Here is an 18,732-nt window from a genome sequence, read left to right as displayed (position 1 = left end):
AGGGGGACGGTGAGGGGCTACGTGAAGGGGCGCTGAGCGGCCCCGCCGCCATTTCCTCACGGCCCCAGCGGTGGGCGCGGGTGCTCGGGGGCCCTGCGCGCACTGCGCATGCGCGACAGGTGCCGCCGCGCTCTCTGCGCGCCTTCCCCCCCCCCCCCCTCCCAACCCAGCCGTGCGCTCCCGGCGTGCCCCGCGCTCCGTGGGCGCTGACGTCACCGCCGCCATTGGAGTCGGCGGCTCCGGCTCCGTGGCTGCAGCGGGGCGGCGGGGGCAGGGCCCGGGGGGGGATGTGAGGGGTCGGGGCCGCCGCGGCACCGTGAGGCGAGGCGAGGTGAGACGAGGTGAGGCCAGGCACGGCTCGGTCCCCGCCGGCCTTGAATCCGGTCCTTCCGTCCCCTGAGGAAACGCCGAGCGCGGGCCAGCGGCCCCCGTCCCTCCCCCTCGGCCCGCGGCCGCCGCCTGAGGGGAGAGGCCCCGCCGGGCCCTGCCCGCCTCCCGCCCGCTCCCGCTGCACCACGGCGGCCCCGTGCATGAATTATGTCTGCCACCAGTGTGGACCCTCAGGTAAGACCCTCGGGAGAAGCTCTCCAGCCTCCTCGTCCCCCTCCCCTCTCTGGGCACGGTGCCTCGCCGCCGCCCCGGAGCGGTGGCCATGTCTTGGGGAGGCCCCGAGGCGCCTCAGCCCCAGCTCAGGCAAACCCCAGCAGCGCCTGAGCAGGCCCTCAGCCCGCCCCCCTCACCTCAGCCCTCCCCCGTCAGCCGTGGGTTTTGCAGTGACGATGTAACCGTTTGTCTAAAATTAACTTTTTTTTTTTTTTATTTCCCTCTCTCTCTCTTTTTTTTTTTTTTTTTTTTTTTTTCTTCCCTTCTTTACTCGATCGCCTGCCGTGGCTTTCCAGAGACCGAAAGGACAGGACAACAAAGGTGAGGATCGCGCGGGGATCGTGCCTTTGGAATTGTTACTGCAAGAGTTGGGTTATTTGCATACCTGTAGGTTAGCAGGAAGGTGTTGCTGGTAGGATCTGGATAACAAAGGAAGCTGGGCCTTGCTGCAAAAATACATTGCTGCTATTCGTGTGAATTTGCTTGCATTCCACTTAATGCTACAGAACTTACCATACCAAATAAATGTGTTAGTACTAAGCATGTTTGTAATAACGATTTAATTTTCTTAAAATAACCTAATTCCATGCAAAAATATGAAGGTAGGCCTGTTCAAGATTTTATACATATAGACACTCTACATACTTTTGCTCATTTTTCTGTATGAATACAGTCCTGTTTCTGGACTCCAGTTGACTGTGTATGTATTAGATGTCATAAGTAAGCCTACAAACCTAACTATTCTTTAAATTTAAAATTTCTTAACTGCTGGAAATACTAGGCTTCTTATAATAATACCTATTCTTCATTTGAAATTTAACTTCAAAAACAAGTTGTTCAAGAAAATACACTGATTTGTGGTACAATTGCTAATAAGTGTGTAAATGCTAAGGTTTTGAAACTAGCCATGTCTTTCATAAGTGCTTTTAAATTTATCTTAACATGCCTTAAAAATCCAGCTGCCTCTACTCACAAGAAATTTGACACTGTTTCCTATGTTTGTATACACTCTTTTGCCTCCACTCTCCTTGGCAAACTTTCTGGAAATACTCTTATAAATTCTCAAACTTACTTGCTAAACGCTGTGTTTTGTGTGGTTTCAGTTTAGTTTAGCTGTTCTGTGAAGTAGTAGCTATAAGTAGGTGTTTGATTAAGGCAAATATCTGTAACTTATGCATTTAAAAGATGAGACTTAAATTTTGCCTGAAAATGGCAGAACATCAGGGCACTGAGCAGTCATTATTTTACAATTAAATGTAACCTCATCTGATTTCATTTTTGTCAACTTAAAATTGGAAGAAACACATGCTGGGAAAGCTGTGAATTAGTTTGAGTTCTAATTATGTACCAGAACACCTGTTGTTATCTATTTTTCACAAACTTTTTGTGAAAAACTATTATTTCTCGGTTCAGAGATGGTTCACAGGGGCTGTCTATTAGGAAACCTGCAGGAAAGCTTGGCTTTCTAAACTTGCTCAAGTTTAGTTTTGTAAACAGTAATACAAAGACAAACAGTGGGAACAAAAGTCATCCCTTTAAGTTTCTTCATGCTGTGAAGAAGTATGGCTTTTCATAAAATAACATGAAATGAAGCAGTTTACTGGGTTGTTTACTTGCTGCTAAGCAGTATTATAATGTGTTGTAACTTTTTTTTTCCCTAGTACAAAATGGTTCATTACATCAGAAGGATACAGTTCATGACAACGATTTTGAACCTTACCTTTCTGGGCAGTCAAATCAGGTTAGTGTATTTTTAACCTTTTTTTTTTTCTTGGGCATGTTGTTGGCACTCAGTTCATAGGATGTGTTAAGGGAGCAAATTCCTTAAATAGAAACGGAAAAAGAAGTGACTGGCATATAGTGTTACTTCGTAATACAAGTGCTTGTGCTCACCCAATTAATGCTACTGTGCATGTCCAGATGGCCACAAGTGAAAATGAAGTTAATGCTCCAACTAGTGTCTGCTGATTGCTCCTCAAATTGCAGGTTATTGACATAGCTGAGCTGTGAGAGACTACTGAGTCTTGCAGTTATCTGAAAGATGAGTTGCGTGTGAGAGTCTGGAGGTTCTGCTTTTAGGGTCTCCTGATTTGTCTTTTTAAATAATCCTGGAGATTGCCCTAGTGGAAATTTGGATATTGCTTTTGAGAAAAGATTGCAGAGAGATCCTGCTTGCTTTATACACTTGAGCAAATATTGCTCTTCTGTGTCCTCTGAAATATCTTAAGACTTAGAAATGTATTCTCTTATGAATAAGGCACCGTAATGCAAACTCTGAATATAACTTAGTTCATTATAATGTACATTAAATCAACATCCAGGACTTAAATAGCGTTGCAATTGAAAATTTTCTAATACAAGTAATTTTAGACTTAAAATACAAACTTTTTAAAGAGAACAAAATGTTTAGAAACTGGAGATGCAAAAAGTTTTTTCACACGAAAATCTGCTTTGGTAAGAAGGAGGCATGGCAGAGGTATGTTGTTATTTCTTGGCAGAAAGGGTAAGTGGTAGGTTTTAAAAAGTAAATCTGTAATTCAGCCTGAAGCTGATAAATGCCAGTGTTTATACTGGTGACATCACTGAACTTACTGGCAAAGGAACATTCACGTGCATGCTTAAAAAAAGGAAGAGGATGAAAGAAAACATGTAATGTGCTGTTCTGTTTCATTTGAGGAAATTGTGACTTAATCTTGAACAGTGAAGCAAATGACTTCAGTTCTAGTGGTGCCTACTGGGTAGCTTCAAGGTGCATTAAGCCTTCTGTTAGGGCAGCCACAGAGAAGAAACTGTTACAGGTTTTAGATCCTGCAGCTTTCTGAAAGCTGCTGACTGTAGCACAGCATAGATATTGCAGAGCTCGCTTCCATCCTGGAAGCCATCTAGATACACTGCTGTGGAAGTTGGGACAAATACATTTAGGACAATGTGGGTTGTCTTATCTCTGCGCTGCGTGGACTACCTGGTATGCAGGTTTGGTGTGCAACATAGGCACGTGGTCCAGACTTGCACAAAGTTAAAATCATTCAAGAAGTAGCATGTTCCCTTCTCTGGAGCTGTGTTGAAGAATGAATGAAGCACATTCTCTTGTGCTCTGGCAGGTATAAAGGCATGAAATTTTTGGAAAAAATAAAGTAAAACTTCTTTGTGCAAAATTAGTTTTGAAAGAGATCAAGGTCGTATCCTTTCTCTGATTTCTTGAAATCCCACTTCGTTACGTTTGTATGTAGTTCTTACTTACTTAAAAACAAGATGTCTTGTAACATGAATTGTACCGAGCATTAAGCTCCACATAGAAAAAAATCAAAGACTGTCTATTACAGTTAATTTCTAGGAAATATATCTCTATATTTTTCTAGCTCTTAACAATCCCAGTTATTAAGTTTTAAAATGGAAAAATTACTATGACATAGAACATCTGTAATTCTAATAAAGTCTAGGTCCATTAAAGCATAGCTACATTGACTGGTACTTATGCTCTGACAAGAAGTTGGCATGCTGCAGGAACCAGTTGTGTAGGTGGTCTTACAGTTCTAACTAGAAAGCAGCAGTAGCATTGACTAGGACTGAGATTTTTGTACAGGACAGCCATATTTCTGAACAAAGTCTTATCTAGTTATTTACTCAGACTAATTCAGCCCTTTTAATTGCTGTAAAATACAATTAATGTACAAAAAAGACTCAAAAGTGAATTAATTTTTAAAAATACTTGAAAAATTAAACATTCTCCTGACACAAATGTGTATTTGACGTTCAAGTTCAAATGTAGGTTGATAATACTGTGTTAAAGTTAATACTTTACAATTACAAATTAGTCTTTACAATGAGTACTAAGCACGTTACCTAATTAAATAAAATGTAATTGTCCTCCATCTTTCTGTTGGAAACTGCACCTCATTAGGGATGCCTTTTTCTTTCCACAGAAAGGTCCAGTATCCAAATAGCAGCAGTTAATGCAGAACAAGTTCAAGGTGTGATAACTATTATTAACTATGCTAAAAGTACCTTTTAAGTGAGAAGGTACCTGAGTGTCTGATACTCAGATACAAAGCTATGCTCAAAGCAAGGAAGGCATCCCCCATGTACTGTCAGCCAGAACCAAAAGATTTTTTGTAAGTGACAGGGTATTTATTACTAGCAGTGTGAGTACTTCAGGAGGAAGGGTTTCTTTCCTAATTAATTCAGTGTTGTTTTTTTATAACAGGAAGGGTGCAGATAGTTCCAGGATAAATGTGTTGAATGCATGTACCACTGCTGCAGTGAAGGATTTCTGTCAGGGCTGCTCATACATGCCCTGGCATAAAGCCAGTTGAAGTAGACGAATGCTTTGTAAAGATGTCTGCTGAAACTTTCCCTTAATCTTGTTAGAATCCTTGTGGAAACTTTGCAGGCTGCTTACAGGAGGTGACAGTCTCAGGGATTGTCTAGAATCTTCAGCAGAAATATTTTAGAATAAAACACCTGCCTTCTTTAGATCTGTTCTTACTGCTCTTAAGAAGTTCTGTATCTGTGGAATATGAAAAGTATCTCCTAAGAACAACTTATGTCTCCTCCTCCCTCCAACAACATATATTTCTACTTTTTTCTGATATTAATGTATTATTTCTTCAGTTATTAATATCAATCACAATTTAAAGTCTCCCAGGAAAAAAAAATCATGACAAATATTGATTCATCTGGTTTGGGAATCTTAGAAAATGTAATGTGTTTTAAAGGATCTTGTAGTGGGAAGGTAGATAATATTCCTCTTGTTAATGATGGATATAATTTGCACATAATGGGAGCATGAGCAGTGGCAGCAATGATGTCTTTTGAATCAGTAGCATTGGAGTCAGGCTGAAATCTCAGTAGTGCTTGCAGTAGTGTATGTAAATCTTGGTGGCATTTTATGATACCATTCTTTATATGGAAAGTAAGGGTATTACTTTGGGTGTCATGAGAAGTCAAAAAATGAGGAATAAAACTGACTCTTTAATTTATCGATTGGGTATTATGCTCATCTACAGCAAGGAGTCTTTTTTTGCTTCATTTTCTGAATAATCTAAGAAATAATTGTATGTTGGGAAAAATGGAGGAAGCTTCTGAATCTGGACTAAAAAATAGGAGGGAGAAAGGGAGGAAAAGCTAGAAATTTGGAGAAGGATTTGCTTGGTTATAACAAGTCAGTCTTTTATTTCATAGAGCGGAAAGGTGGCCTGTTTGGAAGTACAGTGAAGAAGTCTTGCCCACTTGTAACTTTACTACTGAGGGAGGAGGAGACTTTCAGAAACAGTTTGATAGGGTTTGTCACAAACACTGGATGGCTTACTGGAATATGTCACGTGCTGTATATGTATGTAGTTGTCTCTAGCACATCATCTTCATTTCAGTTTCTAGTCATTAGGTCTACTTAAATCAAACTTGGCACACCTTTTAAAATGCGATCCCGCTCTGATCCCTTGTGTGTCAGAAGTAGCCTTTGCATGTTTTACTGCTTCAGGTATGGTTTGCTTTTTAGGAACTGTTGGCTCTTCAAAACAATCCTGTAATAAGGACTGTAACTGTATTTTCTGTATGCTGCCATATTAAAGCAATTTAATATTAAACTTCTCCCATGCAGCTCTTTCTGGTAATCAAGATAGACTAAATATCCGTAATGCTGTGAGACACAAAATGTATTGGTACATAAGTTTCTTGAAATATTTTGGAGTATTGGCAGGATAAGTAGTCCTAGAAGAGGCCGCAAAAGACCCCATAATAGTGTAACTAAGCTTATACAATTTCAGGTACTAACATCGCTGTTAAAAATAGCACTGGGACATATTGTCAATGTCCAGATACTGACTTTTGGAGTGTGAACTAAGATCTTTAATTAGAAATTAATTACCTTGTTCCTATTGTTCTTTTTCTGTTTGGTGATGTACAATGTTATGGCTATTTATAAACCAAGTTTTAGATATCTGAAGTTACCTTTTTTTTTCCTTTAACAGAACAGTAGCTATCCATCAATGACTGATCCTTATCTGTCCAGTTATTATCCACCATCGATTGGGTTTCCCTACTCTCTCAGTGAAGCACCATGGTCTACGGGAGGAGATCCTCCAATCCCATATCTTACCACCTATGGACAGCTCAGTAACGGAGATCATCATTTTATGCATGATGCTGTTTTTGGACAGCCTGGGGGTCTGGGAAATAATATCTATCAACACCGTTTTAACTTTTTCCCTGAAAATCCTGCCTTCTCAGCTTGGGGAACAAGCGGATCCCAAGGACAGCAGACTCAAAGCTCAGCATATGGGAGCAGTTACAGCTACCCGCCTAGTTCACTGGGTGGTACCATCGTGGACGGGCAAACAGGATTTCATAATGACACGTTAAATAAAGCTCCCGGAATGAACAGCATTGAACAGGGAATGGTTGGACTTAAGATCGGCGGAGATGTTACAACTTCTGCTGTGAAAACAGTAGGTTCCGTTGTCAACAGTGCTGGGATGACAGGTGCTCTCTCTGGTAACGGTGGATCTAATGTAAACTTGCCAGTATCTAAACCAACCTCGTGGGCTGCTATAGCTAGCAAGCCCGCAAAACCACAGCCTAAAATGAAAACAAAAACTGGACCTGTGATCGGAGGAGCGTTGCCTCCTCCGCCTATAAAGCATAATATGGACATAGGTACTTGGGACAATAAGGGCCCTGTGGCAAAAGTTCCTGCCCCCCAACAGATACCTTCTCCTCAGTCCGTTCCACAGCCACAGCAACAAATTGTTCAGCCTGTTCCAGCTCAGCCTCCTCCATTGACTCAACCACAGTATCAGAGCCCTCAGCAGCCGCCCCAAAATCGCTGGGTAGCGCCTCGCAACAGAAATGCAGCTTTTGGCCAAAGTGGAGGAACTGGTAACGACAGCAACTCAGCTGGCAGCACCCAGCCTAACCCTGTGCCGAGTGGCGAGTCCCATCCTGTTCTGGAAAAACTGAAAGCTGCTCACAGCTATAACCCTAAAGATTTTGAATGGAACCTTAAAAATGGACGTGTGTTCATAATAAAGAGTTATTCCGAGGATGATATTCATCGTTCCATTAAATATTCTATTTGGTGTAGTACGGAGCACGGCAACAAACGGCTGGACAGTGCTTTTCGGTCCATGAATAGTAAGGGCCCGGTCTACTTGCTATTCAGTGTCAATGGTAGTGGACACTTCTGTGGAGTTGCAGAGATGAAATCACCTGTGGACTATGGCACCAGTGCAGGTGTCTGGTCTCAGGACAAGTGGAAGGGGAAGTTTGATGTCAAGTGGATCTTTGTGAAGGATGTGCCCAACAACCAGCTGCGACACATCAGGCTGGAGAACAATGACAACAAACCTGTTACAAACTCCCGTGACACACAGGAGGTGCCCTTAGAAAAAGCAAAACAAGTGCTTAAAATTATTGCTACTTACAAGCACACGACCTCCATCTTTGATGACTTTTCTCATTATGAAAAGCGCCAAGAAGAGGAGGAGGTGGTGCGGAAGGTAAACTTATTAAAAAATTTATTTTATACACAGATATGGGGAAAATGAAATGTGAAGGCTGCTTTGGTGGAAAAAATGTAAGTAGGAATTCAAAATGTTTTTCATACATCTCAAATTGGTGATTTTATTTGTGTTTGACAACACCGAAAACAAACTGATGCTTATTTGTCTGTGACATGATTTTGTAGCAAATGCGTTTCAGAACAAAAGGTCAAGCAGTGATGCAGGTAAAGGACGTCAATGTCCGTTTTTTCAGTTATTTTTATCTTAAAATGGTTAATAGATTAGAAGCTAGTTTCTGTTTCAGAGTGCAGTTCTGTCAAAGGTGGCCACACAAGCTCTTTGCCTTACAGATAAGAGGTGTTTTAACACTGATTGGAACCAATCTATCAAAATTGGTATCTGTTGTGGCATTTGAAGTTTGTATATTACCTCTGAGAGCAAGAAGAGTCAGGCCTCATGTTGTTTGTTCAGTTGATCTCTGGAAAATGAGTTGCATAAAATTGCTGGAGTAGTGCTAGAAAGGTTTCTGCTGCTGAAGTCACATGTATTATTTGGGTAATTAATGGCTTTCGGTTCCCAGGTCTAATCTGTCTACTAATTCTTGAAAAGAAGTCTTGAGTGAGGATGTATGAAAAACTGGGGCAGTAACTGGGAAAGCGTGGTAAACCTTTTATATACGCTTTTATGGCCCCAAGACTCAGCTGTCCTAGGATCTCAGCTTCAGGAATGCCCTTCTCCAGTTAGGCAGTCTGGAAGTAAAGGACTGACAAAGTAAAAGCTGTTGGGACAAAATAATAGTGTAGTTACTAGTTGCGTAGTGCTTGAAGCTGTTTGATAGCGTTTCGTATGCCTCTTTTGTATGGCATTTGAAATAAAGCATGAATTTGCCAGGCTGGTTTAATGCAGCTCACTTGCTTCAAAATCTTCTTGAAGCAAAACCCAACAACAGAATATGTATTGCTGGGCCTGAAATCGAAGTTGCTGTTTTAAAGGTTTTATTGGCATTTAAAAATTGAGATAAAATTGCTTTAAATTGTATTCATAGAACATACCCTTCAACCAAGAGAGTGGAGATGAATGTATCAAGAACTTTGAGCTCAACCTTTTCTAGCCATCTGATACAACATGCCTGGCATATTTCAGCACAGCAGGGAAGGAGAGCTTAAGATTTGAAGTTTTTCTTCTGTACTCTCCACAGGGTTCCACAAGCTAAAACCTGAAGCTGTTACCTCAACGCTTCATTTGTTCTGTAGACAATTAGCAATTTGATATTTCATGCAATGTGTATGTCAAAGAGCTGTTCCCATATGTGGGAGAGAATCCTTAAATGATCATAGAACGATTGGGGTTGGCAGCGGCCTTTAAAGATACCTGGTTTCAACCCCATGTCCCGTGGCAGGGACCCCTTTGGGCAGCCTGGGCCAGAGCCTCACCACCCTCAGAGGGAAGAATTTCTAACTTGTATCTCCCCTAAATCTCCTTTAGTTCAGAGCCATTGCCCCTTGTCTCATCACAACGACCTCCCCTTATCAGGGAGTGTGGTCTCTTATTCCAGACAATAAAAATAGTCTTGGAAAGTTGATTCCCACCCTCCACCCCCTTGAATAAATGGATTTTAGAAGTCCAGTTGATTACTAGAAGAGCTTCTTTGCAGGATATACACACAATTAAACTTATTGTTGTGAAGTTCCTGCTATTGAAGTTGAATCCTCCCTAGGATGCCAAAATTATCCTTCCTATGTGAATTTTTGAAGAATCTTATTGCCAGTTAAGGTAACCCTTATGGCTCAAACGGCTTTTTCTAATGCTTGTTTGCATACGTACATACGTACCGTCTTAATTGGTTTGCAAGTCGCCATGGTTTTAATTGGTCATACTCTGTTCAGCTGTAAAATTGATGAACATTTGTGCTTCTGTTTCATCACTGTAGTGATTACAAAAGGCTAAAATTCTTAATCTCTTAATAGAGAGCTTGAACACTTCATTTATACACAAATGTTTAGAAGGGAAGAAAAACTTACTGTAATGTATTCAATGCGAGCCACTGGCGTTCCAGGGTTTGGGTTTTTTTGATATTCATGGTTTGTTGCTAGCCACTGTTTCCTGAAGTAAATAAGGGGTGCAGCATAAAGCTGCAGTGTGTGCTCTCTGAGTTTAACTCATCTAGGAACATCTGTGTTCCTTGAAATCCTCAAATGAGGATTAGTTGGGTGTAATGTAATGCTGGGTGAAAATCACTGCAGTGCCAAAGCAGCACCGCTGGTCATGCTGATGAACAAGGGCTGTGTCGTGTAGGTCGAAGCCATGGTAGATGTGCTCGTGTTGGCGTGCAAGTCCAGCTTCTGATTTGCCATAGTAATAAGCTGTTTTCTCCCAGTCTGATCTGGCACCTGATAAATAAGGAAGCCAAAGCAGAAGTGGTACGAAGCTTCTTCTGGCCCCTGCTTGTTTTCTCAGCCAGTTCCCTAGGCCACTACAACGTGTCTGTGTCCACATGGAGCAACTTCCCTGGTCAGAGCTCATGTTCTTAAAATGCAAAGTTGCAACACATGAGAAAAGCTTTAAAAAGAAAATCCAGTATGATGTAGTCTTAAGTAACACTCCCTAGAAACAAGCCTGCATAGTCTTTACAAAATTGTCTTGCAAAGTAAAACAGCGTGTAAAGAATATAAACTTGTTGTAGATTTTTGTATAGTCACTGGCAATTCATGGTAGGACAGGGTGGATTGAGTGTAAAATGCAGCCGTTCGTCCTCCCCGACGTGTGCTTCGCGAGATGGTCCCTGGTATTGTGCCAGGGCTGCTGTGCTCTTGCCTCTGATCTGTGCCACGGCAGTCAGCTAGTCCAAGGCCTGTACCGTCCTGTCGTGTTGGAAGGGCTGAGTAGCTTTATCTCAGAAAGTTCTTGCATCGACAGCTTAGCATTTCTTCTTTTGGGAGTACATACTGTGAAATGTTAGCTAGTGCACGACAGACATACTCGTCTTCTAGCGTTGTGTAAAGATTTCCTTTCAGTATGCTTTCCGTGAACGTGCCCGTCGACACAGAACTTTGAGGGATGTAATATCGTCCTTCCTCCAAAACTAGTTAAAAACATTGCTGTTTTACAATTGATGCTAATTGTTTCCTGCCACACAAATCATGAACGCTTTCATCCAATTGACCTTAACAAGCACAGCTTAGCAGGAAGATTGCCAGCTACTTTATACTGGGGTGCAGGGAGCAGAAGTTTGACAGGGAAGGGTGTCTCCAGAATGGAAGTTACAAGGTTGGTGAAAACCAGTCTTCCCCGTGCCTGATGACTGCACGTATTAATGTCACCAATGAGAAGCAGCGTGCAACAGGAGCTCCCTGGTGAGAGATCAGAGAATTCCCCTGGAGAAGAGAAATTACGAAGGCTCCGAATGGATCTTAGGAGCCAAACAGAACAAAGCTTTTTAGTAACTTACAAAGTTGCTTGTACTTGCTTGCAGTAGTACCACATAGCAATGCAGGAGAGAACTTGAGTTAGATCTTCAGAGATCTTCCAAAAAGCAGCAATAGTCAAGAGCATGAAGAAGTGTTGCATCAGGCTCCTCCCTGTCAATCTATATGGATTCAGACATTTTTAAAAGGAAGACTCAGAGTAGCCCCTGAGAGGGGAAAAGAAAAAGAGCAGCAAGGTAGGAAGAACTGCTTAATAAATTTGTTCAATAGATAGTTCTCTGTGAAATTGTAAAGCCTGAGCTGAGTGTCTGAGTAGTCTGTGAGAGTGAAAGACTTCTTTAGAATTAGAATTATAAGAATCACTGGATAGATACCCCAAAAAAGTTGTCAGAGATGACAATGGGAATGGTCTATAGGGCAATGAGGTATAGTAAAGGTTAACTGCCACCTTAGAAATTGAGGTGGGATAGAACTGCTTTCATGGAAGTCTGAAAATGGGATTGATTTGGTTCAGTTTTAAATTCTCTTTCCAACCACCTGTTGTCTGAGATGACAGGCAGCAGTCAGTTCTTTTCATCAAGAACATACCACACAGTTTGTTTTGCTGATTTGGTAAAACAACTTTCCTAAGGTCTTAAATCTTAGGTTAAGAGCTTATTCAAGATATTAGTTCACTTTTTTTTTTTTTTTTTTGAAATTGAAGTATTCTGCCTGGATGCAGAAACCAGGAATGGACATAAATATTCCATTTATAAACATAACAGGAATCGTATTGGCTACTTAGCTGGTCACAGCAAAAAATCAGAAAACTTCCTTAAGGACTGGCACATTTGCAAATAATGTTTACACTGCAACAAGCAATTTGGAGGTAAACTTTATACAGAAAGATTCCACAGAACAAGTAAAATGAAAATTGGGAGTTGACACTTGTTTGTGCTTAGGTAGTTTCACAGTAGTTTGTCTTGGCCTAGGATTTGGTGCTATATCAATGTATTAAAGTACAGCACACAGAGTCTTTACATGCTTGTTTTGAAATTTGCAGTCTGTTTTAAACACCAGTAGGATAATGCAGAAAGCAGTGAGACTGCACCTTTTCTGTTCATTCTGTATGGGGTCTTAGCTGGAAAAATGCACTTGCTTCAAAATACAGCAGCTTGTTTTATCCCGGTTTTCTTGCAGTCATTCTGGTGTTCTGCACCTTCAGGGGCTCCTGAAGCAATTATTGAAGATGTCCTCCCTGCTTGCTGCTGGGAGAACACAAATTAGCTAGATGAAGACTTAAAATAATTGAGGGATTCCTGCAGATACCCGTTAGATTATCTGTTTTCTGTATTTGTGGCTGGCAGAAACTTTCGAGACTTCAGACAGCTGCTGACTTCTGTACCAGAATGTTTTCATCAATTTTTGGGTTGCTCTGTCTAGCTGTGCTGTTTTTTATCAGACCATGCAAAACATGCATCTTCCACAAAATGAATTTTTCCCTAATTCGTCAAGTATTTTACGGTGCCTCCCAGAATAGCTGAACAGGTTAAAAGACTGAGGAACAGAATTTCTATAGAGATCAAATCCTGGTCGTATTAAATATGACTAAACTCTTAAGTTCAGTCTTAACTCTTAAATGCTTCAAGATTATACTGGTTCTGTGGAGTTCATTAATCTACCTGCCTCCTTTTTGTTCCACTTGAAGCTGCACTTTAAATTCTTACCAAATCCTTGGGTTTGTCAGGTATATACAATATATTTATAAAATGTAGTGACAATTTTTTTGACAAAGCATGTCATTGTCTGGGATCACATCAGTGCTGTTATACTACTGAAAATGCTTTTCCTTGTTCATTTCACTAAAATCTTTAACTATTTTCAACTTCTTTTCTCTTTGCAGGAACGTCAGAATCGAAACAAACAATAAGAATATACGTATACAGTTTGATATATATACTAGAACTGATATTAAATTCGACTGAGAAACGAAATTTATGTATTCTGGTGCTTTATCGTGGCATCAGGATAAATTAAAGCTTTCAGCTCCAATATATCTTCTCGTGCAGGGGAAATTAAGTTGTTGCATCTTTGTAGTTTATTTTTGCCCAAGTGGATCTGCATTAATTTGTATCTTTTTTCTATGTAAAATTCTGTAGAAATCATTAATAAAGGTGTGTCTCTTTTTATTTTTTTAAGTTGGTAAACAGTTATATTAACCTAATGTGGACCTATACACGAGCATACTAAAGTGTCAGTGCTTCCCAAAGACTTCATTTTGGCACAAATTATGTTCCTAGCCAGTTATAGAGATTATGGAGAATACATGACAAATCTTCCTTTATCCTCTTCCCAACCCGTGTTTCTTCATGGCAAATGTAAGAAACCATGCATTGATTTTTGTCATTTTAAAAAACAAAACAAAACTAAGATACTGCACTTCGGAATTTTGAAATGAGAAATCTAAATTTCAGATCACTTTGTGCAGCTGCTACGCCTCTTTATTTATCTGTACAATTACACTTTTAAAATTGCTAATGCGCCATTGTTGTTTTTTTCTGTCTAGTAGAAGATCAAATTGTCAGTGAAGCTGTTTCTCTGGAAAATATTTCCCTTTCACATTCTGTTAACCAGTGCTTCAGTGTGCATTCGTTATACCATATCCTGCCGAGGGTGAGCGAGATGCTTTCTCTCAGCCATAATTCTGCTTTATGGTTTTTGTAGCTTAATAATTAATAATGTGATGCTATCAACATTGCAGGGGTTTTGGACAATGTGTTTAAACCTGTTTCAGCTTCAGGTGTTATTAGTTAATTGCAGATCATTTTTAATCCTTCCCTTCATTACTCCCTCCCACCCCCCCGAGTCCTAATGCCATTTAAAGTTTTTATACCAATAATGCTGAGCTTTAACGTAGGAACTAATAGTATGGATAATATGATGGATTATGCCTCAGATGTTTAAAATTGACAGTGTGTATGTCTAACTTTTTTCTGTTGGATGAGTAAAAAAACCTGTTTTAAGAAACTGAATTTGCTGTCATGTTTTTGTGGAGTGAGGGGACCGTCGGAGAACCTGTCACCAACTGGAGTTCCAATTAAGCATGGAAATGGTGCTCATGTCCGCTGCTCTAGCACACTGAATCTGCACGTGTTTATTGTAGAGGATCTTTTACTATATTAGAAAGCAAGTATCTTCTGAATACTATTTACTCCAAAAGGACCTCCAATTTAAATAAAGTTTAATCTGTATCATTTAGACTTGTATTTAGAACATATAACTCTGTCTCTGGACTGTTACTGCCTGTAAGGGGTAATGGACAGCATCGGATTAACTTTTTCCTCTAGGAGAATACAAGCCTTAATAAACAATACATATTTAGCAAGCCTGATGTCATTTTCGTTTTTTCCCTACTTTCAGTTGTTTTTCTATGTTAAAACAGCCCATTATGCAAGCTCACGAATTGGATCTAATTGGAGAAGTGTTTTGCTCATAATAACTCGGCTGTTCGCTACCAGCGCGCTTGATATTTGCAGAAGGGTTTCCCGGGACTCTGTGGAGGACGCCTAAGCTGCTTTGAATGTTTCTGTTCCTCAGATGAAGTATGTGTACAACGCATGTTTGCTGCTTGTGCTTTTCTTTCTCTCTGTGTGATAGAGAAGCTGAAGCAACAGTTGGAAGTTGCCCTGTAGCCTTCAGGATGTGTTACTGCAGACACGGGGCACTGGGATGAGAAAAGAACCTTCCAAATAGAGCTAAAACTCTCAGAGCTGTTCCTTTTACAACAGCAGGCTGTGTTTCACAATGCTAACTTCTGTAATTTGACTTTTTTTTTTAAAGATGACTTTTTGAAGCAATGCTGCATTTTATAAGCAAGTTACCATCTAATAAAAGGGCATGCTGTGAAAGACAGGACGTTTACAAGTGCTGATTCCAGAGCTGAAAGGAATATTCAGCTCTATTTAGGCACTGCAGAGAGAAGTTAAGTCACACAACTTTCACTTATTTCTTTAATTAGATCTTAAAAAATGTGTCTTTGCTCTGAATTAATACAGGGGGTGTAAATATTTTCTACCAGAGCGAGAACCTTGAGCTCAAACTGGTTTGGCGGTGTTGTTAAGAAAAGCTGTGATGTGTCTCAACCTGCTGTCTGGCTTTGTGGTTAGCAGAAAAAATTTGTATCGGCTTCAGCACGCAGAGATTTCCCTTCCAGATACTGCAGCGGTGTGGCTGGGTTGTACAGCAGTATCTGAGTTAAAGTGGGGGAGAAAATACTTCTCAGTGGATAAAATTCAGCGCTAGGAGATCTGAAACAGGCTGCTAGTCGTGCTCATTTTCAACCAACTGTCCTTGCAGTTTAACGAGATACCTGACTTTTAATTTGAGTGTTCAAACGATGCTGAGGGGAGGAAATCGTTCTTCCAGTGTCTGTTCTACATAATGCCAGATTTCTGACTTATTCTTTCTTTAATCCAAGCAGCGTTTTTACAAAAAACTGCCTTTGTGCTTTTTGAATTTGTGCTTAAATTCCCTCCTTAAATGAGTACTTTTCGTTTTTAGAACATATATGCGACACTATCTCTGCTGCCTTACCACTTCTAAGCCAGATGCAGCTGATGGCACCAAATACTGATAAGTGAAATAGTTCTTTGCTTCGGTTACTGGTCAGTGCCTGCAGCACATCCTGCTGACATCCCCCTGCCCTGAGGTGCACGTGTTGGATAGCTGTGAATGTTGTATCACAAGGAAAAAGAAAAGTTATTCTCTACAGGTAGTAATACCTAAAGTGATAGTGCTGAGTACTTGGGCTTCGTGGAGCTCAAATTTGTTGCTCTGAAGGGTGATTGAACTCAGCTTAAAGATGATTGCTCTGCCACAACGCCACGTGCTTGTAAATTAAGGGCAGAGTTTGGTTCTTACTCCACTTGTTCTTGGGAGATGGAAATAGGGGAATACAGAATTTAAAACCCTACAATTTTTGCTTTCACCCCTAAGGAACTGTTGATATTAAAGGGTGGGAGCGATTCTTCACAAAATACTTGATTTTTGTTTGCTCAAAGATACTAATGGATTTGCTTAAAGATGTTAGGGAGATCTCAGAGAAAAACAGTCGTATTTATTTCTGAGCATTAGACTGACCACAGTGTACTACAGGACATGGACAGGTTGTGCAAAGGACCTGTTTTTGCTTTTCCTCTTTAACAATAAAGAGTTAGCTGGGGAAGAGAGACAATTCCAGTAAATATGAGCATTAAAAAAAAAACTTTTATCAAACGAAAACAACCTTTGTGATGTTACTGCTCTTTTTGTGTACACCTGTTGAGAAAAGTAGTTGGGAGGATTGAGGGAAGCTCATGTAATGCATCAGATAAATGCAAAAACAGAGCACAAATAGGATCGGGGTAGGAGGCAGGGGGTGTTTTGGTCTAATACTCCTTTTCCTTGTCTCTCAGCTACTCTGAACACAGAGCAGTGAACAATCTGTTTCACTTGGAAAAATCTCTGACTTTTTCTGATAGCAGCTCTCAGCAGCTGCTCCTTCAAGGAGAAAGCTGCTTGCTATTTTGGGGAAAATGCGAGTTTTTCATTTGAATTTGTGATGCTGCCCAAGAACAATGTGAGCGTAGCTGTGGCTTTTCTGCGATAACCACTGCGTCAGCAGCCTGCCTTGTCCACAGTTCTTTGGAGCAATAGCAGCTCTTACTTGCCTATTTTAGAAGCGAGGGAATTGAGTCAAAACGTTGACTTTTTGGTGTGCAACTTGCCTGAGAGATCCGGGATTTCCTGAGCAAGGTGCTTCAGTGGTGCTTCAGTCCCATGGACTATTTGGCAGCAGTACTGCTTCAGCTCACATCCACTGGCACTAGGGTGAATGAAACCATGTGTGAATGTGGCTGACAGCTCTCCTGCCTTCAGAAAACTTCTGGGGGGGGAAAAAAAATGTAAAAATTAACTTGCATATTGCACTTGGATTGCTCCTGTGGTGGGTAATAATTCTCATTTCCTAGCAAGAGAATAAGCAGGGCAGAGCTTTAGGAGTTACGAGAAAGGCTTTAGTTCCCAGGTATGCTGCTGGATTAATTTCCTTTTTTGTGTAGGATCATTATTTCAGGGCACATTTGTAATCCCTTGGGAAATCCTCCATGAAAGCGTGCTGGCTTGGCTTCCGTGAATGCTTCCCGTAACGCCCCTGATCCTCCTTTTGTGAAGTTCCTCAGGTGAGCTACCAGCACTGCGAAGATGACCTTGCAGAAGTGGTTTCTTCAACAAGCAGAACTTCACAGAGCTGGCACGTAAGCTGCCTTTTAGTGACTCCTTTAATTTGGAGAGCGTGGGAGGTTTTATGCCATCTGTCTGTTTATAACTTATTCAAGAAATTATTTTTACCTGCAAAGTTTCCATGACAACAGACGGTTGGCAAAGCCTTCACCAAATGCATTTCTAATGTCCGACTGCTGCTGCATCAGCACGTATGGTGTTTCGCTGTGCCTTCGGTACTGGAGCTAACGTGAAAGAGGTGTAAACACTTGTTTTGTCAGATCTGCACTCTCCAGGTATTTTTAGGATACGAATGCAATGCGCTGGGCAGTAATTCATGGTTAATTTTTCCCCTCCCTGAGGATATTGTGGGATGGGAGAATAGAAGGTGTTAATAAATGACATTGCCAAGCTGTATGTACGTTATTAGAGAGCTTTTGCATCGCATGTGTGCTCTGTCCAGTCCCTCCCTTGAAGAATTACAGCATCGCTGTGCTCAGTTTCACAGCACGGTGGCTTTGATTTCTGTGCCGTGCCGGGCAACGAGCCTCTGGTGGATCTACAAATCCTAACGTGGCAATTCTCCCAGTGGTAATGCCTCCGTCTCTGCATCTCCCTGAAAGTTAGGGGTCTGCAAACCCTCTTGAGAAGTTAAAAACCACCAGGTCAGGGAGTGAAAACACGGCAAAGGCAGAAACGCAGAGCGCAATCTTACACCGAACGTGCTTTGCTGAAAAAGTGTTTAGCCCACTTCTGATTAGAAGTTTTGGGAAATGGGGGTCATCAGGCTAGTGAGAATTAGAAGAAATCAATGCTTATACCTTGCTGACGATGCATTTTCTAATTAAAGACCGCGTGCAGGGTAAGAGATACTCTTGGCTGCAGAAAATCACGTGCTACTAACCACGCCTGGAGCCAGCCTCCAGCTGGGGATAAGGCGGCTCTGGGCAGAGCAGCTTCCTTTTCAC

General features: G+C 41.1%; 1 protein-coding gene across 2 annotated transcripts; it reads left to right on the top strand.

Annotated features, from left to right (window-relative positions):
• The first annotated feature begins 226 nt into the window (after window positions 1–226).
• YTHDF1 (YTH N6-methyladenosine RNA binding protein 1) lies at window positions 227–14,891 on the top strand. Of its 2 annotated transcripts, XM_032198285.1 has the most exons (5): window positions 227–564; window positions 900–924; window positions 2,265–2,344; window positions 6,573–8,099; window positions 13,410–14,891. In XM_032198285.1, the coding sequence occupies exons 1-5, from the start codon at window positions 538–540 to the stop codon at window positions 13,434–13,436; spliced, it is 1,686 nt and encodes a 561-aa protein (XP_032054176.1). In that variant the 5' UTR covers window positions 227–537; the 3' UTR covers window positions 13,437–14,891. The 2 variants fall into 2 exon arrangements, with proteins under 2 accessions (XP_032054176.1, XP_032054175.1); XM_032198284.1 differs by lacking the exon at window positions 13,410–14,891 and having other exon boundaries at window positions 6,573–8,147.
• The last annotated feature ends 3,841 nt before the right edge of the window (window positions 14,892–18,732 follow it).

Source organism: Aythya fuligula, chromosome 16, assembly GCF_009819795.1.
Source record: "Aythya fuligula isolate bAytFul2 chromosome 16, bAytFul2.pri, whole genome shotgun sequence".
Classification (NCBI taxonomy): Eukaryota; Metazoa; Chordata; class Aves; order Anseriformes; family Anatidae; genus Aythya; species Aythya fuligula.
The sequence above is the reverse complement of the archived record's forward strand: the minus strand, read 5'-3'. Positions and strand labels throughout refer to the sequence as shown.